Source organism: Musca autumnalis, unplaced genomic scaffold (assembly GCF_047663935.1).
Source record: "Musca autumnalis isolate F117 unplaced genomic scaffold, ASM4766393v1 scaffold_1, whole genome shotgun sequence".
Classification (NCBI taxonomy): Eukaryota; Metazoa; Arthropoda; class Insecta; order Diptera; family Muscidae; genus Musca; species Musca autumnalis.
Genome location: NW_027411644.1, coordinates 207,932,161 through 207,955,863, shown reverse-complemented (window position 1 = coordinate 207,955,863; position 23,703 = coordinate 207,932,161). Strand labels below are relative to the sequence as shown.

At 35.0% G+C, this 23,703-nt stretch overlaps 2 protein-coding genes across 4 annotated transcripts; one reads left to right on the top strand and one right to left on the bottom strand.

Annotated features, from left to right (window-relative positions):
• The first annotated feature begins 15,308 nt into the window (after positions 1-15,308).
• LOC141389018 (uncharacterized) lies at positions 15,309-16,002 on the top strand. Its single transcript, XM_073960009.1, has 2 exons — positions 15,309-15,477; positions 15,544-16,002. Exons 1-2 carry the CDS (start codon positions 15,461-15,463, stop codon positions 15,866-15,868), a joined length of 342 nt encoding a protein of 113 aa, XP_073816110.1. The 5' UTR covers positions 15,309-15,460; the 3' UTR covers positions 15,869-16,002.
• A 2,171-nt stretch (positions 16,003-18,173) lies between these two features.
• On the bottom strand, positions 18,174-23,332 carry ATPsynC (ATP synthase, subunit C). 3 transcript variants are annotated; one of them, XM_073960006.1, is made up of 4 exons: positions 22,972-23,332; positions 22,034-22,148; positions 19,796-20,000; positions 18,174-19,246 (listed from the first exon to the last, which is right to left on the bottom strand). In XM_073960006.1, exons 2-4 carry the CDS (start codon positions 22,079-22,081, stop codon positions 19,083-19,085), a joined length of 417 nt encoding a protein of 138 aa, XP_073816107.1. In that variant the 5' UTR covers positions 22,082-22,148; positions 22,972-23,332; the 3' UTR covers positions 18,174-19,082. The 3 variants fall into 3 exon arrangements, with proteins under 3 accessions (XP_073816107.1, XP_073816109.1, XP_073816108.1); XM_073960008.1 differs by having other exon boundaries at positions 22,873-22,991; XM_073960007.1 differs by lacking the exon at positions 22,972-23,332 and adding an exon at positions 22,486-22,850.
• Positions 23,333-23,703: the final 371 nt, after the last annotated feature.

The following is a 23,703-nucleotide window of genomic DNA, read 5'->3' as shown; positions in this document are numbered from 1 at the left end:
CATACTGTTACGAATGTAACTGATAGGTTTAAGTTAGTTTAGTTTAATTTCCGTTAATTTAAAAATTTGAATTGTAACGTAAAGTTTTATTACGCAGTTACTTTATTTAAGCAACAACAATTATCATGTAGAATTATCTTCATTATTCTAGATGTTCTTTACCTTTCATTAATGTGCTTTTATTTTGTTTGCCATAGTCATGTAATTGTTGTTTAGTTTGTCACTTCTTTTCTTACATTCATTTGTTGTTGTAATTACGTCATTGATCATCCCCCATGTATGTATGTGAGTATGGTTGTTCGCTTAGTGCGAATGTGCGTCTGTGTGTTCGTTGTACATATTCGAGGAGTTGCCAGACATTTTCTAGAGGACTCTCGAACAGGGAGACTTTGGGATATAAATACAGGGGAACTGGCAATGACGAGTTGAGTTGTGTTTTAAGCGTTGAACTGAACAGATCGATTAAAGAAGTGCTGCGTGCTAACTAGATACAAGCTGTGTGCTTAGTAATTAAAGTCGGTTACGAATAAGTCTAATAAAGTAAATAAAGCATTGTAGAAACGTAATCTAAAACGAACCCTGTTTTATTTGGTACAAAACGTATCGGGGAATAAAACAACGTCTACACGGAGATTAGTTAAATCTAATTCCGTAACAATTGGTGTCAGCAGTGAGATTACGATCATCCTACAATGAAGTTTAAGGATCTACGAGTGGAAGACTTGAAGAAGGAGCTAAGTAAGTTGGAGTTGTGTTCTACTGGCAACAAGGCCGAACTACAAAAACGCTTGTTGGAAGAGTTCGAACGCCGTGGAATGAACATCGATGAATATGAGTTCGACGGTAAGGAGGAAGTCGAGTTATCGGCAAAGGGGGAATCCAGCGTTGAGGAAGTTTCGTCGGTAGCTGCCAGGGGTGACGATTTGAAATCAATGCTGGCTATGATGATGCTGGAAATGAATAAGAAAAATGAAGAAACTTCCAGGCTTATGGCGGAAATGAAATCTGACAACTGTAAGATGTTAGAAGAGATGTCTAGAAAGAATGAAGAAACTTCTAGACTTATGATGGACGAAATGAAAGCAGAAAATTGCAGAATGGTTGAAGAAAATTCCAGAAAGAGTGAAGAATATTCCAGAAAATTGGAGGAAAGATTTGCCAAATTCGACGACAAATTAGAGGAAAAGTTAGAAGAGAACTCTAGAAAAATCACCGAAAACTTAATGGCAGAGAATTCTAGGATGTTTGAAGAAAATTCAAGAAGCTTAAAAGAGGAGTTGGAAGAGAATTCTAGAAAAATTAACGAGAAACTCGAGAATATCACGATAGTGATTGAAAAGAGAGTAGAAAACGTGGAGGTACAAATGAAAGAGTTGGATAAAAAGATTTTGTCTGTTGACGAGAAATTTCTGGCTCAAGATGAGAAGATTCTGGGCATAGAAAAGAAAATGTCGGAACTGGAAATTAAAGGCGGTCCAGTGAGAGTTATTCATAACACGTTAAAAATCAAGCCTCCTGTGTTCGACGGCTCAACCTCTTTCAATGTGTTCAAATTACAGTTCGAGACCGTGGCTGCTAGAGATTCTTGGAACGACAACGACAAGGCTGTATCACTACTAATGGCATTGCAGGGCGGTGCTGCTGAGGTAATACAGAGTATTCCCGCCGCTTCTAGGAACAACTATGGAGATATAATGGCTGCTCTTGAACGTAAGTACGGTAGTGAACACAAGCAAGAGATCTACCGAATGGAACTGAGGGGAAGAGTCCAGAAGCCAAATGAGACTTTACAAGACTTTGCGGCTGATATAGAGCGGTTGGCTCAGTTGGCATATCCAGGAGAGACACATCCATTGGTGGACCGCATAAAGATTGAGACATTTGCAAGTGGTATTCGCGATCCAGAGATAAAATTTGCGACGTATGCGGCACCGATAGGAACATTTGCAGAAACCGTGTCATTTGCCCTGGGCCAAGAAACCGCGAAGATGCTGGTGAAACCTAAAGCTTACAACGTGCGGAGGCTGGAAGTTGAGGACAACAATTCCCAGACCGTTGTCGACCTGCTGAAAGATGCACTAATGCATGTGAAACGAGGGGCTCCTAGAACGAAAAAGACTTGTTATAACTGTCGGAAAACTGGACACTTGGCCCGAGAATGCAGAGTGAGACAAGCAAAACCCAGATCCCCCTCACCGCCTTCAAAAAGCGACGAACAACCGGTGGCCAAGAATCTGGAAAGAGAGATATTAGGTGAATCAAATAAAGTGAATTCCGTCAATCACGAGGCGCCGCTGGCAGAGGATGAAAACGATGGTCCCACTATCTCTATAGCCATAGTCCAGCAGAAGAATCACAACTTAACGGTAAAAGGCTTTATCAATGGTGTATTGCGTACCTTGACATTGGACACCGGTGCAACAAAGTCCATTATTAGACCGGATTTGGTAAAAGGGAAGGTATTGCCATTAAATGGAGTCAAATTGCGGACGGCCACAGGCGAGACTACAACGGTGCATGGAAAGGCCTACCAAAGGCTGAGCATGGGTAGAAAATCGGTAAATTTCGATTTTATAGTGGCCGATATTGTGGACGAAGTTATACTTGGGGTAGACTTCATGATCGCCTTCGATATCAACCTGGACATAAAGCACCGTGTGATGACATGGTCCAATGTGGAAATACCGATTAATGTGGGCTACAAAGAGAAGAAAAGCATGTGTCGCCCTAGCGCAGAATCTGACGAAATCGCTGTAGATGTCCGTACGCTGAAGGTGGAAGCCGCCGACAATTGGCCCGTAGGAAAGCGGAAAAATCCAGCAACGAGGACGAGAAAGCGAAGATGTGCGGCGAGGAAAGGTCCATCGGAAAGCGGCCGTACAACAAGGAAGGACAAGTCCGATGACGACCAGGCGGCACTTAGGAGGGTGACCGAGAAAGAAGATATAACGTCACGATACCTGGAGAGAAAAGAGCGAAAGTCCAAAGCTAATGGCGTAGAGGGTACAACTAAATTGGTTGCTACAACTACGGAACGAGAACTGTGCCAGGTCATGAGGAACAGGCTTAAGCGGGAGGCAGTGTTACCAATGCCCATACCACCGAGAGGGAACTGTGCCTATTCGGGACGAACAGGCTTAAGCGGGAGGCAATGTTACGAATGTAACTGATAGGTTTAAGTTAGTTTAGTTTAATTTCCGTTAATTTAAAAATTTGAATTGTAACGTAAAGTTTTATTACGCAGTTACTTTATTTAAGCAACAACAATTATCATGTAGAATTATCTTCATTATTCTAGATGTTCTTTACCTTTCATTAATGTGCTTTTATTTTGTTTGCCATAGTCATGTAATTGTTGTTTAGTTTGTCACTTCTTTTCTTACATTCATTTGTTGTTGTAATTACGTCATTGATCATCCCCCATGTATGTATGTGAGTATGGTTGTTCGCTTAGTGCGAATGTGCGTCTGTGTGTTCGTTGTACATATTCGAGGAGTTGCCAGACATTTTCTAGAGGACTCTCGAACAGGGAGACTTTGGGATATAAATACAGGGGAACTGGCAATGACGAGTTGAGTTGTGTTTTAAGCGTTGAACTGAACAGATCGATTAAAGAAGTACTGCGTGCTAACTAGATACAAGCTGTGTGCTTAGTAATTAAAGTCGGTTACGAATAAGTCTAATAAAGTAAATAAAGCATTGTAGAAACGTAATCTAAAACGAACCCTGTTTTATTTGGTACAAAACGTATCGGGGAATAAAACAACGTCTACACGGAGATTAGTTAAATCTAATTCCGTAACAATACAAATGAACTGTTTGAGTATACCCCCCTAGCTATTCCTGGCTACGCTCATGAATATTGTAGGTGTGAAAATTCTCAACAAGATAGACCATTATGATATTTTTTGGGTTTTACCATTTTTGAGGTATAGAAGTTGAAATTGGGACAATGTGCTGACAGTATCCTCTCCTTATAAAACAATGTGATTTACGGAGCGCTTTAACTAACTTTAAATGGAAACAGCTTATACGTGGGAAGTTTTTGCGGATTCTGAAACAACAATATTCATAGATGAGAATAATCCGAAAACAAGAAAAAATTTGGGTTTCGCGATTTTTCTTAAAAACTGCTAGTACTATTGAATTGAGGCTAAAGTGAAAGTTCTCTAGAGGATTGACCTTTATGAATTGTTCCTAGGTTTTACCATTTTTGAGACATAGAAGTCACATTTTTAGGTTTTTTTGTTCGATTTTCACGATTTTGCTTGAAAACGGCAAGACTTATGGAAATAGGACCACAGAAAACCATTTTCTACATGATTGGCGTTAGTAATTTTTTCCTAGGTTGCACCATTTTTGAGATATATAAGCTTAAGTTGGGAAATTGCAGTCAGTATATTGTCCAACTTCTATGTCTTAAAAATTGTAGAACCTACGGAAATATCATAGAGGTCAATCTTGTAGAGGATTTTCAATGCCACAAAATTTTCTCTAATCATATTCGATCGCGCATGCCACAGCTATCTGCGACATGCTGATATGTAGGAACAAAATTCTCAACTACATAGCGGGCAGCACTTGGGATGCAGATAAAGAAGCCTTGTTGACCACATACCGTATGCAAAGTTCATATTCGTACACCCCTAAAAAATGAATAAAATCGTTATTAATTCCATATTTTATGTGCAAATAATGAAATATTTGATAGGAATTGCCATAACGAAGAAAGATTTAAGAATAACAAAACAAAGTTTTAATTTATTCCGTAATTTAGGTAAAGATGGCGCCTGTGTGGGTTGCAAAATTCGTATTCGTACACCTATAAGCACTATATATAGCTTTGTTCCAGAACTAAAAAGTTTTTACAATTTTTACGACTTTTACACATTTTACCCGAAAACCCGTTCCCGTACACGAAAAAGTTGTAAAATGTTCACTTCTCTTTAAACAAAAATGGCGAATGAATGACGCTCTCTTTAAAAACTGTTGTTGGCTTTGTATTGTTGGACTGCAAAATAATACTTGTTGTGTATTTATTTCAGCTAAAGTCCATTTTTTTTTGTTCCTTCAAAATTTGAAGAAACAAAATGTTTTACAGTGGGTAATGAAATTGATTACTACGAGCGGAGGCAGAGAATACTATAGTTTCGGAAGCAGCCAAACTTCCTCATCAGTTCTCTTAACCGCTGACTCTGTATCGATAAACAGGTCAATAAGAGTGACCAGAAAATTAAACAGAACGAGAAATTTCTGTATCCTCCTAAAAAAAAAAACTTTTTACTCGACAAATTTGAGCGTGTAAAAAATAGTAACATGAATGCCGGCGTCTGATTGGTTGGTACGGCGACTTTGACATTTGTTTCAGCTTTTTTGACGTTTTTTCCCTTTTTGCGTTCCCGAACTTATTGAAAAAACTTTTGTGTGGCAACAATTTTTCTCTCTTTCTCTCTTTTACGAGTTTTACTATTAAAAAGTACGGGAACAAAACTTATGTTTGGAGTTTTTAAGGATTTTCAAAGCAAAATACCGCAAAATTTTTGTTTTAGTCCTCTTTTTGAATCCCTCTGCTATAGAAATATTTAAAAATAACGGTAATTTTATTAAAAATGTTGCATGAATAAAAAGTCGGAGGAATATTTAAAATCCTTAAGAAAATTGTGCTAGATATGATTAGCTATTGCAATTTATTCCCGAATTTTTGACGAAAATAGCTAATAGCAGTCCTTCTGTAACAATATTCGAGGTCTAATATGAAAATAAATGTTGTAAGCGTTTGGAAATGCAAAGAAACGTAATGCGGGTTTAGGTAAAGTAAACACATTTTTGGTTTTTACTTGGTATATATCGCAAGTTTCGTTTTATATTTGACATAAAACGTATTGAAGTTTTAGAATACGGTTTCGAAAATCATTTTATGCCGAAAACTGTGAGAAATTATGAAGAAAAATGAAACTGTACAAGTTTTCATACTGTCTGCGTACGACTGAAATTCTACGTTTACAATGAACGAGGGTTATGGCTGCCGAATTGCGTAAATAATGGTTTTTACTTCTTGAGAATTATATTTTTTAACAAAGGATCCATAATGAGTACAAAAATGTCAAAAGAATGAAGTAAATTGTCCAGGAAGGAGCGTGGGGTAACCTTTTGAAGAAATGCATTATTTCTGGGAAAATTTTCTTCCTTAACATTTTTTTATTCCTCGTAATTTCCGTTATTTCTTGACATAAAATGATTTTCGAAACCGCATTCTAAAACTTCAATATGTTTTATGTCAAATATAAAACGAAACTTGCGATATATACCAAGTAAAAACCAAAAATGTGTTTACTTTATGCCAAGTTTACACTTGCGTTCTAAAATCCACTGGATTTCACGAAATCCTGAAATACATTCCGGTGTTTACACTTATTTTTTTTTTTTTTTTTTGTTGATTTCAAAATATCACAATGATCAAGGTAGATGCATATGCGCAGCTGATCGAACATGAATTTTCAAAACAATTTGTTGTAATTTGAATTAGTCATCAAAAATATACGGCAATATAGAACTTTACAACTTTATTTCGAAAATTATCGTAAAATTATCTATATATCATATTAATTGTGTATAGTACTAACAAATGAAATATAAAATGATTTTATCGTTAAGACATCATAATAATAAATTTTGATAGATAAAATCTGTGTTCAGAACTTGCAGCAGTTTTCCCGTTTAGTGCTAAAAATGTTTTCCCGTACTCTGAAGTCTAGCAAGACTTGCAATTCTCCTTAAACAAAAATAGCGCCGAATAACACCCTATTCTCCTGGTTTCTGCCATACAATTTTGGCCTAGTAGAAACTAGCAGCATGCTCATTGGCATCTAAATACGATAGCTGATACGTTGATTTGCTGCAGTTTTTGCAATTTCCGTAATTTTTTCGTTCCCATATTTTTTAAGAAATTTGTATGGGGAAGCAATTTTTGACAATTCGCTCTTTTTTCTAACATTACCACTAAAAAAGTACGAGAACACAATGAAAAATAGCATTGCAACAAAAGCTGTGTTCCAGAACTAAAAAGTTTTTACAATTTTTACGACTTTTACACATTTTACTCGGAAAAGCGTTCCCGTACACAAAAAAGTTGTAAAATGTTCTCTTCTCTTTAAACAAAAATGGCGCTGAATGACGCTCTCTTTAAAAACTTTTTACACGACAAATTTGGGCGAGTAAAAAAATAGTAACATGGTTGCCGGCGTCTGATTGGCGGATACGCCGACTTTGACATTTGTTCCAGTTTTTTTGACGTATTTCCCATTTTTCCGTTCCCGAACTATTTCAAAAAACTTGTGTGTGAGAACAAATTTTTTTGTAGTTCTCTCTTTTACGAGTTTTACTATTAAAAAGTACGGGAACGAAGCTAAAGTAATTTAATACTTTTTTCACATTGTTTACAAATTTTTATACTAAAATTTTTTGTTCCAGCAATTAAACATCTACCTTGTTTATTGTGATACGTGAAGAGTGTTGCAACTTTTGGTACTTTTTCAGTCAAAAGCAGGGTTGTATATCATGTGTACTGTGATTTCGATGTTGATTTCGCTGAAATCACGAAATGAGATGATTTCATTTTTGTATGCGAAATCATGATAATTTTTGCTTGATTCCGCGCGAAATCACGAAACGCCTTCGAAATCACGAAAAGACGCCGAATGTAAACCAAACATTACCTAAACCCGCATTACGTTTCTTTGCATTTCCAAACGCTTACAACATTTATTTTCATATTAGACCTCGAATATTGTTACAGTAGGACTGCTATTAGCTATTTTCGTCAAAAATTCGGGAATAAATTGCAATAGCTAATCATATCTAGCACAATTTTCTTAAGGATTTTAAATATTCCTCCGACTTTTTATTCATGCAACATTTTAATAAAATTACCGTTATTTTTAAATATTTATATAGCAGAGAGATTCAAAAAGAGGACTAAAACAAAAATTTGCGGTATTTTGTTTTGAAAATCCTTAAAAACTCCAAATATATAGTGCTTATAGGTGTACGAATACGAATTTTGACACCACACAGGCTTCATATCTATACCTAAATGACGGAATAAATTAAAAATTTGTTTTGTTATTCTTAAATCTTTCTTCGTTATGGTAATTCCTATCAATTATTTCATATTTGCACATAAAATATGGAATTAATAACGGTTTTATACATTTTTTAGGGGTGTACGAATATGAACTTTGCATACTGTATAACGCGATAGGTCGGTCTGTGATGAGCTATGCGGCGCCAGAATGGTCCGCGAATATACATAAATGCATGGCGTTGGAAAAGTTTGCAAACTTGCCACAATGCCGCCATGAGAACTGCAACTGGATGCCTTCAATGGACCATCTACATGAGGAGATAAATATTCTTCAGGTATAACAACACAATGGCATGCTTTCGTTACTGAAGCCATTCCAGGCAAAACATAGAGAAATTTGAAAGTTCTACACACGTGAAAGACAGGAAAGCATATTTCAGGAGCGTTGAAGTGTGAGTGTAATGAGTATCGAATAAACGGTGAACATGCTAAAGTGAAGGAGATTAACTCAAAACATTAGTGTCATTTGCTGTGGTATTTTGTCCACAGATTAATGTCCGGTCAATAGCATGATTTTTATGTTCACCAAGGCTTGGCTAAAGAATGTAAGGTCTTAAACATCATCGCATGAACAAATGTTCGAATGTCGGTATCATGGCACAATTACAAATAATTGCCATGCAATTTCATAAAATTACTCTAGTATGGAACTCGATTTAAGAACCCCTAGTTTCATGCACGAATACAAAGCAACTGACAGTATGGAAGTCAGCCTTTGTCAGGGTGCGCGCCACGGCGATTTGGTTTATTTCAAATGTACAGGTATGTTCTGAGACACACATCACCTCTCACTTCACGCCTCAAGCTTTTTGTTCAACCCATTGACGCTTAGTTTTCGAGTATTTTATGGACGGACTAGGGTGTACTCTTCTTTTTAAATAACCCAATGAATATTAGCCGCAAGAAATTTCCAAAAAAAAAATAGGGAGTAAATGCGGTGAACAAAGTGCTTGAGGTGTGAAGTGAGAGGTGAAGTGTGTCTCAGAACATACCCGGTAAACTCCATTGCGTATACGTCAAACAAATCCTCATTCAGAAGGCTTAACCGACAAAAAGCACTAACGTAAACATGGCGTTTCCTCACTCTACTGCGACTTTGTTTCAGAGTTCGAAAATAAACAGTACACTAACATAGTGTACCGCTCCGAGAACAGTATCACTAAAATATTTTTAGCGTTAGTGTTCCGGAACACAAACACTAAAAAATATTTTAGTGATACTGATCCGGAGCACAACGATAAACGTAGTGTTCCACATTTTGGTACACTAAAAACGTTGGGTACCGCAGTCGGAACACTAAAAATCGTAGTGCTCCGCAGTCGGAACACTAAAAATCGTAGTGCTCCGCAGTCGGAACACTAAAAATCGTAGTGTTCCGCAGTCGGAGCACTAAAAAATCGTTGTGTACCACATGTCGGAACACTAAAAAATAACGTAATGATAATGTACCACACACGAGTTTATTATGATTTGCGAGAAAAATTAAATATTTATAATTTTTGAGATAAGTACAAATTAAGACATAAAAACTCAGATACACCTCTTAAATCCACGTATGTATACATATTAATTAATTACGTTGGGATCTTAAGTAGAAAATATGAAAAACATTGATGCGGTTGTTGTACATTGGCGCACTACAAATTGTAGTGTTCTGACTAATCGAAACAATGGACTGAAGCTGGAGGAAGTGCCCAAAGAAGGCAAAAACAATTCAATCGGCTGATAAGGTTATGGCAAGGTTATGGGACTTCAAAGGTATTTTATTGATTGACTATCTGCAAAAGGGTAAAACAATAAATTCAGAGTACTATTGCTACCTTTTGGATCAATAAAATGTACAAATTCGAGAAAAACGTCCTGGCTTACAACACAAAAAAAAAATATTTTTCATCAAGACAACACACCAGCGCACAAGAGTGTTTTTACAATGGCTAAAGTCAACGAATTAAAGTACGAGTTGCTTGACCACCCACCTCATTCTCCTGATTTAGCTCCAAGTGTCGTTCCCAAATTTAAAAAAATTCCTAGCTGGCAAGCGTTTTACCTCAAATGAAGATGCAATTACAGTTGTAAACCAATATTTTGAAGACCTTGAGGAAAACTATTTAATCAAGGGATAGAATTGCTAGAAAAGCGTTGGACTAAGTGTATTGAAGTTTCAGGAGATTATATTGAAAACTAAAAATATTTTTGAAAAACTAACTATTCTCTTTCATTAATACGCTAAAAATTTTCCGAACCGCCCTCGTATTGCACGTGGTACACTACGATTTTTAGTTATCCGGCAGTCGGCACACTACGATTTTTAGTGATGCGGCAGTAGGAACACTACGATTTTTAGTGCTCCACAACCGAACACCACGATTTTTATTGTTCCATTGTTTCGATTTTTAGATATCCAGCAGTCGGAACACTACAATTTTTAGTGATCCAGCAGTCGGAACACTACATATTTAGTGCTCCACAGTCGAATACTACGATTTAGTGCTCCATTGTCCAAAAATCAAATCAGATATTTTACACATTTACTTCTAATTTTTATACCCTGAGCCTTTAGGCTATGAAGGGTATATCAGGAATATTGTCAATTATTTCATATTCCATTTCAAAAAAAACGGATAATTTTTCGCGCTACATCAACGATTTTTGATATGTAGGTTAAGAAAAAAATTGTCAGTACGAATCTGGTCGCGAGCCAATTTTTGGTTGTTGCGGACAAAAGTTATGGCGCTTTTATTTCGCTTTTTAAGAAAGAAAATATTATAAAAACGCTAATTATTTTAATAAGCACAATTGTTACAAAAAAGTTCTCTCGAAGTGACTTCAGCGAGTAGATTGCATAATACCTGCAAAATCTTACACAGAATTCGCGGAATGTACATAAAATTGATAAATTATTGAATATAAGTCAACTTTTTTCAAAATTAAGGCCAATTTAGTGGTCATAAAATTACATAAAAATGTGTTGTAGATCTAAACTTAAGGGCAAATAAAATGAGACTACAATCGTACAGATTGGTGTTATAGTTTTGATGTTACAGCCAAAATAAGCACATATTTTGGTCAAAAAAGAATTTTTTATTTGACAAAATATTTTTTCACATGCATTATGTAGTAGAAAATATTGGAAAAATCTATAGAAATATTTCCTTCGTTTTGCTTAAATCTCCCAATAAAATAGACGGATTTAGCTTTATTGACATTCATATTAAAGCTTTCCCATTAGGGAAGGTAATTGGGTTGAGGCGAATATATCTCAAAGCTTCTGAAATGGAAATAGAGGTCAAATAACCCATTTTAATTTATATGCATTTTAAAATACGTGTAAATCGCGTAATTATTAAAATCATTTTGTCCGCATGTGATTTTCATGTACAGCAAGACCATATCTTTTAATTTGTAAATATTTTTCGAAATTTAATTTGGAGGCTAAGATGTAGCATCTGCTGCATCCTAGCATTAAAAAACCTATAAAATATCTCTAAGTTGCGCAAAGTGTATACAATTTTTGTCCGCCTCCGATTTCAGTGTTCACCATGAAAAACTATATCGATATATGTCTATTTCAAGGCAAGCAATCAAGAACCGTGGATGTAGCATCACACACTATTTTTTGAGATAAAATGAATGTAGCTCCCTTATAAGTGAAGTTTTCAAATCTCTGTTTCCGCTAAAATGAAGATGCTGCACTAGTTTTTTCATTGCAGTGGAAACGATCAGCAGAAAACGCGATAAAATAAAACGATCCGCAGAAAACTCGATAAAATACGCGATATTATCAAAAACAATTTTAGGTGATTTTTCTACTTTGGAATATCTCGTAACTCGCGTTTTAGTAGATGGATTTTCACGAGGAATGATTTATTGGATCAGGAACGTAAAAAACTAAAATGTGCAATCAAGTACGAAGAAATCGAATAACAATTGTTAAAATTAGGGCCGAAAAATATGATTTTTAGAAAAACATTCACACAAAATTTTCGAATTTGGATGCAGATTTCTATGAAGCTGTGCAGACTACATTCACAATATTCCTATCAAATAACTCAGAATCGCATGTACTACAATCCTATATATGGTTTTTATAAAAACCTGTTTGCGGAATGAAATTAGAAGAAAATTTCAAAAAACACTGTAAATCTGGCTTCAAACTGTCAGCATCATTTAATGGTAGAAGCAGACGAAATTTTGAAAAGTAATACATTAGTGAGATGATCCTTATTTAGTTTGCTGCTGCTTTTACTTTGACAGGCAACTCGAGAGAAGTGTGGTTTACTCACAAATAGAGAGAAAACAAAAAAAGACATGGTGGCTTCAACCCATTTTCACCAATTTTTTAACATAAATATAGCCACAGCTTCCACACAAATTATCTTTTAAGGCCAATATTTTTTGCCACGTCCAAAAACATTTCATTTTATCCAAAGGTATTTAATTTTTATAATAAACAATCACGAGTCGCGTGTTCTAAAAGGGTAAACCTTGGCTTCAGCTATGTTAAATTTTCAAAAATATTTGGTGATATACACTTTCATACGGGCAAAATGTGCCTCATCGAAATAATGGTTTTAGACCCCAAGTATGTTTGGACGAAATGTGTTTCAGACAATTTGGAGTCGATTGAGCAATGTCCGTCCGTCTGTCTGTCTGTCTGGCTGGCTGGAGCGCACGATAACTCTCGAAGGGATGAACCGATTCGGTTCAAATTTTGGCTTTCGTAATATTTTGTCCAAACTTAGTTTAAGTTCGAAGATGAGCTATATCGGTCCACTCCTTCCGGTACCTCCCCCACAAAAGTTCGAAAATGTTCGGAAAATTTGTACGCACGATAACTCTTGAAGGGTGTAACCGATTTGGTCCATACTTTGCCCATCGTGGAGCGTGTACCAGACTTAGATCAGGTTTTAATATGGACTCAATCGGTCCACTCCGTCGGGTACCTCCCACACAAAATTTTGAAAAAGTTCAGATTAGGAACATCTCTCGAATCGCTTTGATTTTTGCTTTAGCAACTTGTATTCACTGCCCTCCATACGACGGTATAAGTTTCATCAGGGGCAAGTCCATACTTCCTGAGAAAATAGCCTGAAAGTTGCAAAAAACCCCTATGACACCGTGTGAGGAGGTTGGAGGGCAAAATAACTCTCGAACAGGTCTGCCGATTCGGTCCAGAGTTTGGCCTTAGTAATATTTTGTCCAAACACAAAAGTTTAAAAATGTTCGGAAAAATTGTGCGTACGATAATTCTTGAAGAGAGTGGCCGAATTGGTCCATACTTTACACATCCTAATATATCTACCAGATATAGATCAGGTTCAAATATGGACTATATTTGTCCACTCCATCTGGTACCTCCCACTCAAAATTTCGGATACATGTTCACTTTAAGACCTGCTTTCGAATCACTTTGATTTTTGTTGAAGCAACTTGCATTGCTGCCTCAATTGCGATGGTAAAAGTTGTTTCAGGGGCAAGTTCATACTTCTTGAGCAAACATCCCTGAAGTTCTAAAAAACCCCTATGGTACCATATGTAGTGGCTGGAGATCCATTCTTTTTAGTATCTCCTCCGCAAAACATTTGATATTAAATCCTAATCAACATTTTTGTCAGTTCAAACGCCCAAAATTTTTAAAACTCCCTAAATACATGCGTTTTTTGGAAAAATAAAATTGTTTCAATATACACAGGCTGAGGGTATATCTCTGTCGGCAAAGCCGACTGATACTTTTTTACTTGTTATTTATTAATATGTGTTTATTTATCCTAAAAACATAAAATATTTAATTTCCCTCATAAATCATAATAAACAGATGATTACCTTAACGTTACTTTTTAGCGTTTCGGCTCGTGGTACGCTACAATTTTTAGTGTTCCGACAGTCGGAACACTACGATGTTTAATGTTCTGCAGTCGAACACTACGATTTTTAGTGCTGCATTGTTTCGATTTTTAGAAATTCGGCAGTCGGAACACTACAATTTTTAGTGATCCGGCAGTCGGAACACTACGATTTTTAGTGATCCGGCAGTCGGAACACTACGATTTTTAGTGCTCCATTGTCCAAAAACCAAATCAGATGTTTTTCACATTTTCTTTTAATTTTTATTTATTAAAAAATATATATATATAATATTTAATTTCCTCAGAAATCATAATAAATTAATGTATGGTTCATTACCTTATAGTTTCAAAACGTGGTACAAAACGATTTTTAGTGCTCCGGCACGACGATCTTTCTGCTTCATTCCACAAAAACTAAATATTTTTTTCATAATTTTGTCCATATTTCGCAATGTGTTTAACTAATTTAAACATACATGGATGTAACAGTTTATCTTAATTTTTATTAATCCAATTTAACCAAATGTTTCATTTTCCTAAGAAAACATAATTCCTTTGTTATTTTTTAGTGTTCCAACACGTGGTGCACTACGATTTTCAGTGTTCCGGCAGTAGGAACACTACGATTTTTGGCGCTCCATTGTCTAAATATCAAATCAGATGTTTTACACATTTTCTTCTAATTTTTATTAATTAAATAATAATTTAATAAATAATTTATTAAATAATAAATAAATACATATTTATTTATTCTAAAAACATAAAATATTTAATAAACACATTATAAACAGGCGATTATCTTAACATTATTATTAGCGTTTCGGCTCGTGGTACGCTACGATTTTTAGTGTTCCATTGTCCAAAAACTAAATCAGATGTTTTTCACATTTTCTTTAAATTTTTATTTATTAAAAAAATATATATAATATTTAATTTCCTCAGAAATCATAATAAATTAATATATGGTTCATTATCTTATAGTTTCAAAACGTGGTACAAAACGATTTTTAGTGCTCCGGCATGACGATCTTTCTGCTTCATTCCACAAAAACTAAATATTGTTTTTTCATAATTTTGACCATATTTCGCAATGTGTTTAACTAATTTAAACATACATGGATGTAACAGTTTATCTTAATTTTTATTTGATCAAATTTAACCAAATATTTAATTTTCCTAAGAAAACATAATCAGCCTTATTACGGTTGGCGTAGTCGTATCCAAAATTGCAAATTGGCGTGTCGTAACGTCTAATTGGTATTATGTATGTCGTACACGACATGTTCGCAACGACTAATTGGTATTATGTATGTCGTATACGAGATATTACAACTCTGTATGCCATTCTTTTACAATTTTGCTACCACGAGAGGCGTTTTATTACGAGAAACGCTGTGAAATTAGTCGTTAGAGATTTTGTTGACGACAACAGACAAATTTCTTAAAACGTTAATAAAAACGAACAAATAAAATGGATTTAAACAAAAGGTATGTGTGTATATAACAAAAAGATTATATATTCGTATAAATTTTATAATATTGCACATGTTTTAGAACAAAAGTCACCACAAAAAAGCAGTTTGACACAATGGTCCAGATTTTGCAGAACAATCCAAATTTGGCCAGAGGTTACAGCAATGGCATAAAAAAAATTAGCGTGAAAGAAGAGTGGAATAAAATTAGTACGAAACTCAACATTTTAGGACCGCCAGTACGAACAGGTGAGGGTTGGATGAAAGTCTGGGCTGACTACAAATTCAAGTTAAGGAAGAAGTTAGTTTACAATAAGGCGGAATGTCGTGCTACAGGTGGAGGATCCTTCAAGCAGTACATACTAACAGACACGGAAGAAGCAGCATCAAGCTTGTTACAATTGTAAACGCGGGCAATCAGTCAATTGGAACCCAGCAGCCTTCAACGCTTCGAGAAACAACCACTGAGGAAGAACTGTTTGAAGCATGTATAATCCATGAAGATTTAGAAAACCACGACCCCTGCACAGTTACTCCCCAAAGCGTAAGCAGGTCTCATGCAAAAGAGCCGCAGGTCGTAGTGAATCAGGATCCCCGCACAATAACCTCTGTAAGCATAAGTATCACTCATGGAAATGAGCAATAGGTCCAAGTGAACCAGGATCCCTGCACACTAGTCACAAATAACCATAAAAATGTTAAGTGTGGGTTATTTTATATCCGACGATGAGGATGAATATACTCCGAACGATTTAAAAGTAAGGCGAAAACAGTTACGACAAGAATCAAACATATTTTCCATGACTGATACTCAGTTGCTGTTGCTGAAATCCATTTCTGTGAGGTGTATTTGTGACTAGTGGGCATAGATCCTGGTTCACTTGGACCTGTTGCTCATTTCCATGAGTGATACCTATGCTTACAGGGGTTATTGTGCGGGGATCCTGATTCACTACGACCTGCGGCTCTTTTGCATGAGGCCTGCTTACGCTTTGGGGAGTAACTGTGCAGGGATCGTGGTTTTCTAAATCTTCATGGATTATACATGCTTCAAACAGTTCTTCCTCAGTGGTTGTTTCTCGAAGCGTTGAAGGCTGCTGGATTCCAATTGACTGATTGCCCGCGTTTACAATTGTAACAAGCTTGATGCTGCTTCTTCCGTGTCTGTTAGTATGTACTGCTTGAAGGATCCTCCACCTGTAGCACGACATTCCGCCTTATTGTAAACTAACTTCTTCCTTAACTTGAATTTGTAGTCAGCCCAGACTTTCATCCAACCCTCACCTGTTCGTACTGGCGGTCCTAAAATGTTGAGTTTCGTACTAATTTTATTCCACTCTTCTTTCACGCTAATTTTTTTTATTCCATTGCTGTAACCTGTGGCCAAATTTGGATTGTTCTGCAAAATCTGGACCATTGTGTCAAACTGCTTTTTTGTGGTGACTTTTGTTCTAAAACATGTGCAATATTATAAAATTTATACGAATATATAATCTTTTTGTTATATAGACACATACCTTTTGTTTAAATCCATTTTATTTGTTCGTTTTTATTAACGTTTTAAGAAATTTGTCTGTTGTCGTCAACAAAATCTCTAACGACTAATTTCACAGCGTTTCTCGTAATAAAACGCCTCTCGTGGTAGCAAAATTGTAAAAGAATGGCATACAGAGTTGTAATATCTCGTATACGACATACATAATACCAATTAGTCGTTGCGAAAATGTCGTGTACGACATACATAATACCAATTAGACGTTACGACACGTCAATTTGCAATTTTGGATACGACTACGCCAACCGTAATAAGGCTGATTGCTACGACAACGCCTACGACTACGTCTACGACACTTGAACGCCTACGACAACGCCAACCGTAATAAGGGTGAATATCTTTATTATTTTTTAGTGTTCCAACACGTGGTGCACTATGATTTTTAGTGATCCGGCAGTCGGAACACTAAAATTTTTAGTCCTCCGCAGTCGGAGCACTAAAATTTTTAGTGCTCCGCAGTCGGAGCACTACGATTTTTAGTGCTCCGGCAGTCGGAACACTAAAATTTTTAGTGCTCCGCAGTGGGAACACTACGATTTTTAGTCCTCCGAAGTCGGAGCACTACGATTTTTAGTGATCCGGCATGCGGTACACTACGATTATCGTTGTGTTCCGGTACAGTATCACTAAAATATTTTTTAGTGTTTGTGTTCCGGAGCGGTACACTATCGTAGTGTACCTATCCACCTTGGTACGGTACAGAACGGTACGGTACGATGCCATAGTGTTTATTTTCGAACACTGCTTTGTTTATTAAGAAAAACACTACCAACTTGAAAAATTCCAAATAATAGTACGTTTATATATAACCGGATTTAACAAACCCACTAGGTTTTAAGTGTCAATTCCATTACATATACGTCAAACAAATCCTCATAAAGAAGGTTAACCCTGCAAAAGGCTATAATGTAAACATGGCCTTATTTAAGAAGCCTCAAAAGTTCAAACACATTTTATTAAAAAAAAACATACGTAGCACTTTTTCTTCCACGCTACACGTTCTTATCTACAAAAACAGTAGGACTACCACAACTTTTATTAACGAGTACTATGCATTACACTACACACCCAAATTTCACTTGATGTTAACAGAAAAATATACCCAATCATTCTTCATGATCTACTACTAACTAAAAAAGAAAAGACGTACTTGGATGTTGGTTTTTCAATTCACGAAATCCTTGAAATTTATTCATTCTTTGTTCATTCATTAAAACACTTATTTTTGTACAGCAGTGAATGTAGTTTGTTGTTTCTTCCAATTTCATGCATGTATGAGAAAAGATTGAAATATTTTTAAACCAATTTTTAATTATACATGACAACGAACATCATTTTTGTAGCGAAGAGATATTTTTAATTTGTTGTTGGCTAGTGTTTTTTCGTTTTTTCTTCTACTTTGTAGAATACAAAAATGTTAAATAAATACGAAACTGATAATAATAAAGAAAAGTATTACATGTTATCGAAAAAAGAAACAAAGATTATTGGAGGAGGAAGAATTTTTTCTGGAAAAATGTCCAAATGAAAAAGATGTTGTACTTCATTTACCGGCAGATATATTCAATTCTTTTATTAGAAGTGATGAGAGCGCGCAAAGAATTGAATTATCTGAAAGACATATTAGCGAAAAAAGTTCCCCCACCTTAAATAAAAATTGAAAGGCAACTCCTCTTTGCGTTTATATAATGCCTATATCCGTCACATTTACACAGAGAAAAATGCAATGCTTCGTAGACGGAATATTATTTCAAATAGTAATTTTCATAATTGATTGATTTACATTGATGTATAAATCTTCATTGTTTCTCTTCATCGATGGTATAATAGAGCGTTTTTTTGTAGGTATTGAAATTTGAAATAGTTTTCTTTCGGGGATTTTTTTGTTATCGAATTTTGTTTTATTTCCGTTTTAAACTTAAATAAAAGTGTTGCTTTTTATTACTCTTGGATGTTTTTTAAAAACAATAAAGATGATGGAGCTGTGTTTGTTGTTGTTGTGGTACAGATGTTATTTGTTTATAATTTTTAAGATTTAAAGTCTTCTTAGGACACAAATACACTTTTTAGAAAGCGAAGAGGAGCAAGAAGGCCATCATAAGACAGAAAAGACCCATAGCTTCAGAAAGGGCGAAACCCAAGATAGCGTAGGAGAACAATTGTTGTTTCAATGATGGATTTCTGGCATAACCAATGATGAGGGAACCGAATACTGTTCCGATACCGGCACCTGTTGTATTGGAAGATGGAAAGAAAACAAAGAAATGGATTAGTTAAGTGAAATGAAAAAGCAGCAAAGCAAACTTTTGTTTGGTTTTATGTAAACGATATCACATTCTGTTGTTGTTGTGGGGGGAAGTCAGTCACAGATTAGTCTGAATTGAGTTCTATTCCACAGGGAATAGCGAGCACATTGCACTAAAATTGCTGGTCACAAAAGATTTCAATGTATTTTTATATTTTAACAAAAATACAGTATTTCTTGTACTTTCGCCTCTTAATCATACAAGTTTCCTGCTAGAAAATATTAAAGTTCAAACACCACACAACTTGGCATTTTTGATGAACTTTTGACCACATCTCAGACCTTCCCGGGGCATTTTTATGTATAGAGTAATCAGATACTCGTGTGTAAGCCCCAGATGCTAGATTGCAACTGACTAAACGACGTAGGAATGTGATAAAAACATTTACATAAAGAACCAAAAAAAAGTCTCCTTTGCTGCTCACAATTTGAAGTTTGTGTAAAAAATTGAAGTGTTTTTCTTCCAATACTAACCGGAACCAGCTACACCGACTGTTGCAGCACCAGCACCAATGAATTTGGCAGCTGAATCAATGTCACGTGTGACGGGGGAGGTCTGGAATGACCTGATTTGTGGCAGTAAAGCAACGGGGGTTGTGTTCTGAGCGGCCAAGGTTTGGCTTTGGCTAATGACTGCGCTGCTCAATGGTCGCAAGTATTGCTTGGAGCCGTTAAGGAGCTGAAATAAAAAAAGAAAAAAAATATTTTTAAATTATTGTTATTTATTAAAGATAAAATAATATTCGCATTCTTTACATTAGCAGCAGCAGCATAATGTTCACAAATGTTCAAATTATCAATTAATGTTATGACATATAGGCTTCACGTTTGTTGTAACCAACAAGAAAGGGTGTAGATAAAAGCAACATTGTTTTCTTCTTAGCATTTGCAAAAGTTATGCAACATTAACAATGGATTTTTGATAATAGCATGTGGGTGGGGGCGTGTTGGGACTACAATTCTTTGGAAAAAAAAAAGATTATTGTGTAAAGAAAGATTCTTTAAGAGCCTTATTAGAATGTTTTAAAGTTTTTTAATTTAATTTTTTTAATTCACAAGTATTATTTAGTACGCCAGCAGTAGGGCAAGATCACAATTCTAACAAAGCAATAAATTATATTTATTTCTTTTCATTATTAGAAACTGGCTTTTTAATTAGTAAACACGATTGTTTTTATCTTCTTTTTTTGTTTTAAGAATCACAGTTGCACTTTGTTAAACACATTTTCATTTTGCATTTATAGGTTAGGTTTGTTCATGGAGAACACACTCACAAAACGTCTAATGAGAAACATTTGTTTGTGGTAGAAGTTATAAAATAATTAAATTGCAAACATTTTCTGCAAATAATGTAATATTTTCCAGTAACATACTAACTTATTAAAAATTAGTAAAAGAAAATTAATATGTTAAACTTCCCCCTCTATCTCTACTATTAAAAATGGCATGCCAATCAGCTGATTGCTCTCATATGAAGAGTACATGGTCAATCAGTTAAGGCATCATGACGTAAAAAAAAGAAACATAAGCCAAATAATAATCTTTTAAACATTATAAAGAATTATTTAATTATACATTATTGCCATTTAGTAAATAACAACAATTGAAAAATGTTTAACAAATGAACCGGCTTTTGTAAAAAAGAAAAACATTAATATTACGCAGCCGATGGGTGGCATCGACTTTGGAATCTTCAATAAAATTCCTCGATTATTTAACAACTCAAGATAAAAGAAGCAATTATTCAACCTTACATGGCATTTTGATAAAAAGAAAATGAAAAACAACAAGGCTAACAAAAGGAAGAGTACAATTACATTATACATGTGCCAAAATAAGTTATGCAATTACAGTTTGGCAAACTGAAATGCCAAAATATTACAAATTAGTTAAATTGTATTGAATGCTCAGCTGGGCATTATTGTTTACAATCCAATGCAGCAGCATCACTAAACTTAATTATACTAAATTATACCAAACATATTCTAAAATGTTCCAACAATTTCTCAACAACTCCAAATGTTACCTTATGTAATTTTGGTAGGCCCTAAAGTTAACGAAATTACATAATTGCAAACCTTGAATTATCCCTTAAATTACCCTAAAACCCCCAAAATGTATTATAAAACATAAGGAAGTAACTTGATGTTTGAAAAACTACATCACGCGGACGGATATTATTTAATAATACCGCAACATCAATAGTGTCATAACGTTTACCGGTGCCACATCCCAAAAACTATCCGGAAAAACATGAACCCGGCAACCACTTAACAATTGGTAAACAAAAAAAATCTATAAATACATTCATTACTATTGACTTTTATCCATTTTCCCAAGTAATAACAAAAAAGAATTACCAATTTTACTGCAATTTTTATCAACTCTCCATAACTTAAAAGGCTCCTAACCTCAAATTTAACTTATGTAACGTTTTTTCTGCTACTTTGACAAATACACCATAAAAATGAGAGCGGTCAATGGAAATCCACCACTAAGAGCCATTGGAATTCAGAGAGAATAGAATAAGTGAAATGCCAAAAAACAGGCATGTATTGGGGGAGAGAGAGGAGAATATGAAGAACTGCTTTTGACAGACGAAAGAGGCGGGCTGGCTGCTGCTACCGTGTATAGAAAAAATCGATTCCATACAACTTATGTAATGCAAAAATGTTTGCAAAAAAACTTATTGTCTTTATTATTTATACTTACAGCGGTCCTGGCAACGGGGGCAATACGGGAGACTGTTGATACGAACATTTTGATTTGTTTTTTTATTTAAGTTGCTTGAAGATCAACAAGAAATTGAAGCTAGCGCACGTAAGCTCTGCAAAAGAAATACATAAAATAATTAATTGATGTATAGAGATTATAAATGTCAAAAGAAAACACAAAAGCCGCCGATAAAAACTGTTCGAAAGTTCTTTTCTTTGAAGTGTTAGCAATTTAGGATGAGCAAGTATCACATTTTTGCAAATACTATTCTCAAAGTTTCTCGTATGTGTTACGTAACGCAATAAGTCAAAACGAAAGTTATTAAAAAGTTAATATTCCATTGCAAAAGATCAAAAACTATTTAATATTTAATTTGAACATCACTTTATCATTGTTTATTATATTCTTGTATTCACTATTATATTAAAACCGAAAAAATCTTTGCTAACATTTTTTTATTTAACCCAATCGGTGAAGAGCTGCTGAAAGCCGCTGTACTTGATTCCAACTGACAAGCACAATCGTCGTGTATGCCAAGAAGTTGTTCGGCAAATATTGGAAGTGTGTGTATGTTTAGGTAATCCACCACGCAAGATGGCTGTCGTAACATATTCACCACTCACGTAACTTCTCTCCAGCACACTCTCCACCCGAGTTGAATAAAAAAATCGGCAAATTTTCTTCCATCTTTTTTTTTATGACATTCTATTTTTTAATTAAATTGCACTTTATTGATATTACTAATTTATTTTATTCTCTTATTAAATGTTTTTATTTGTTACATTTGTAAGAGAATGAAAACAAATCGTAAATCATGTTTAATTTTTTCTCAGCACCGATTGATTATTCAATAGCAATGTGGTTGGTCTTCTTCAAGATATGAAAAGAAAAATCTCAACTATTTTTGCGGCTTCTAGTTTTTTGCGTGTACTCACTTCGAACGAACCCTGACAACAGTGGCAAACTGTAATGAGAAGAATTACTAACACCAGCAAAGTCAATGACTGCAGAGGAATTTATCAGTCCGTGGTGTATTGGAATAATGACAAGAACTGTCAAAATCATGAACAGGGTAGTTCAGAAACCATACAACACAAACCAAAATGTAAAATTTGCAAGGAATTCATTGTAAATATCAGAGAATATTATACATTTTATGAATATAATACTCTGTATTTATTCAATAAATACTCAATTAGTAGGTTTTGTTAAATACTTTTGGTAATTTAAGCAGAAATATTTTTTAAGAACTGATATGGCTACTCTGGCATCTCGTTGATGTTTTCCAGTAAAATTGATTTTTTTCCAATATGGCGTGTGTTCAGTGACCACAATGTATATGAAGTGTTGTATTTTCTTTATTTATGCTAATCGAATTGGATGATTTATCGCACAATAAACCAATGCCATTAATATGCTTTTTACATTAGAACTAAAATTAGGTTTTAGTGCCGTATCGTCATTTATTTGCTAAAACAGGCAACATTTTTCGTCATTTACCATACAAAAATAAATGACGATAGCTGCGTCATTTATGTCCCGGGCCATACTAAAGTAATTTCAATGAAACTTTGCATTTTTTGACTTTTAGTGTGGGGACTATTCTAAACAACGCACGAAAACACCATAATATTATATGCAACCCTGCTTTTTCGTCATAAACTACC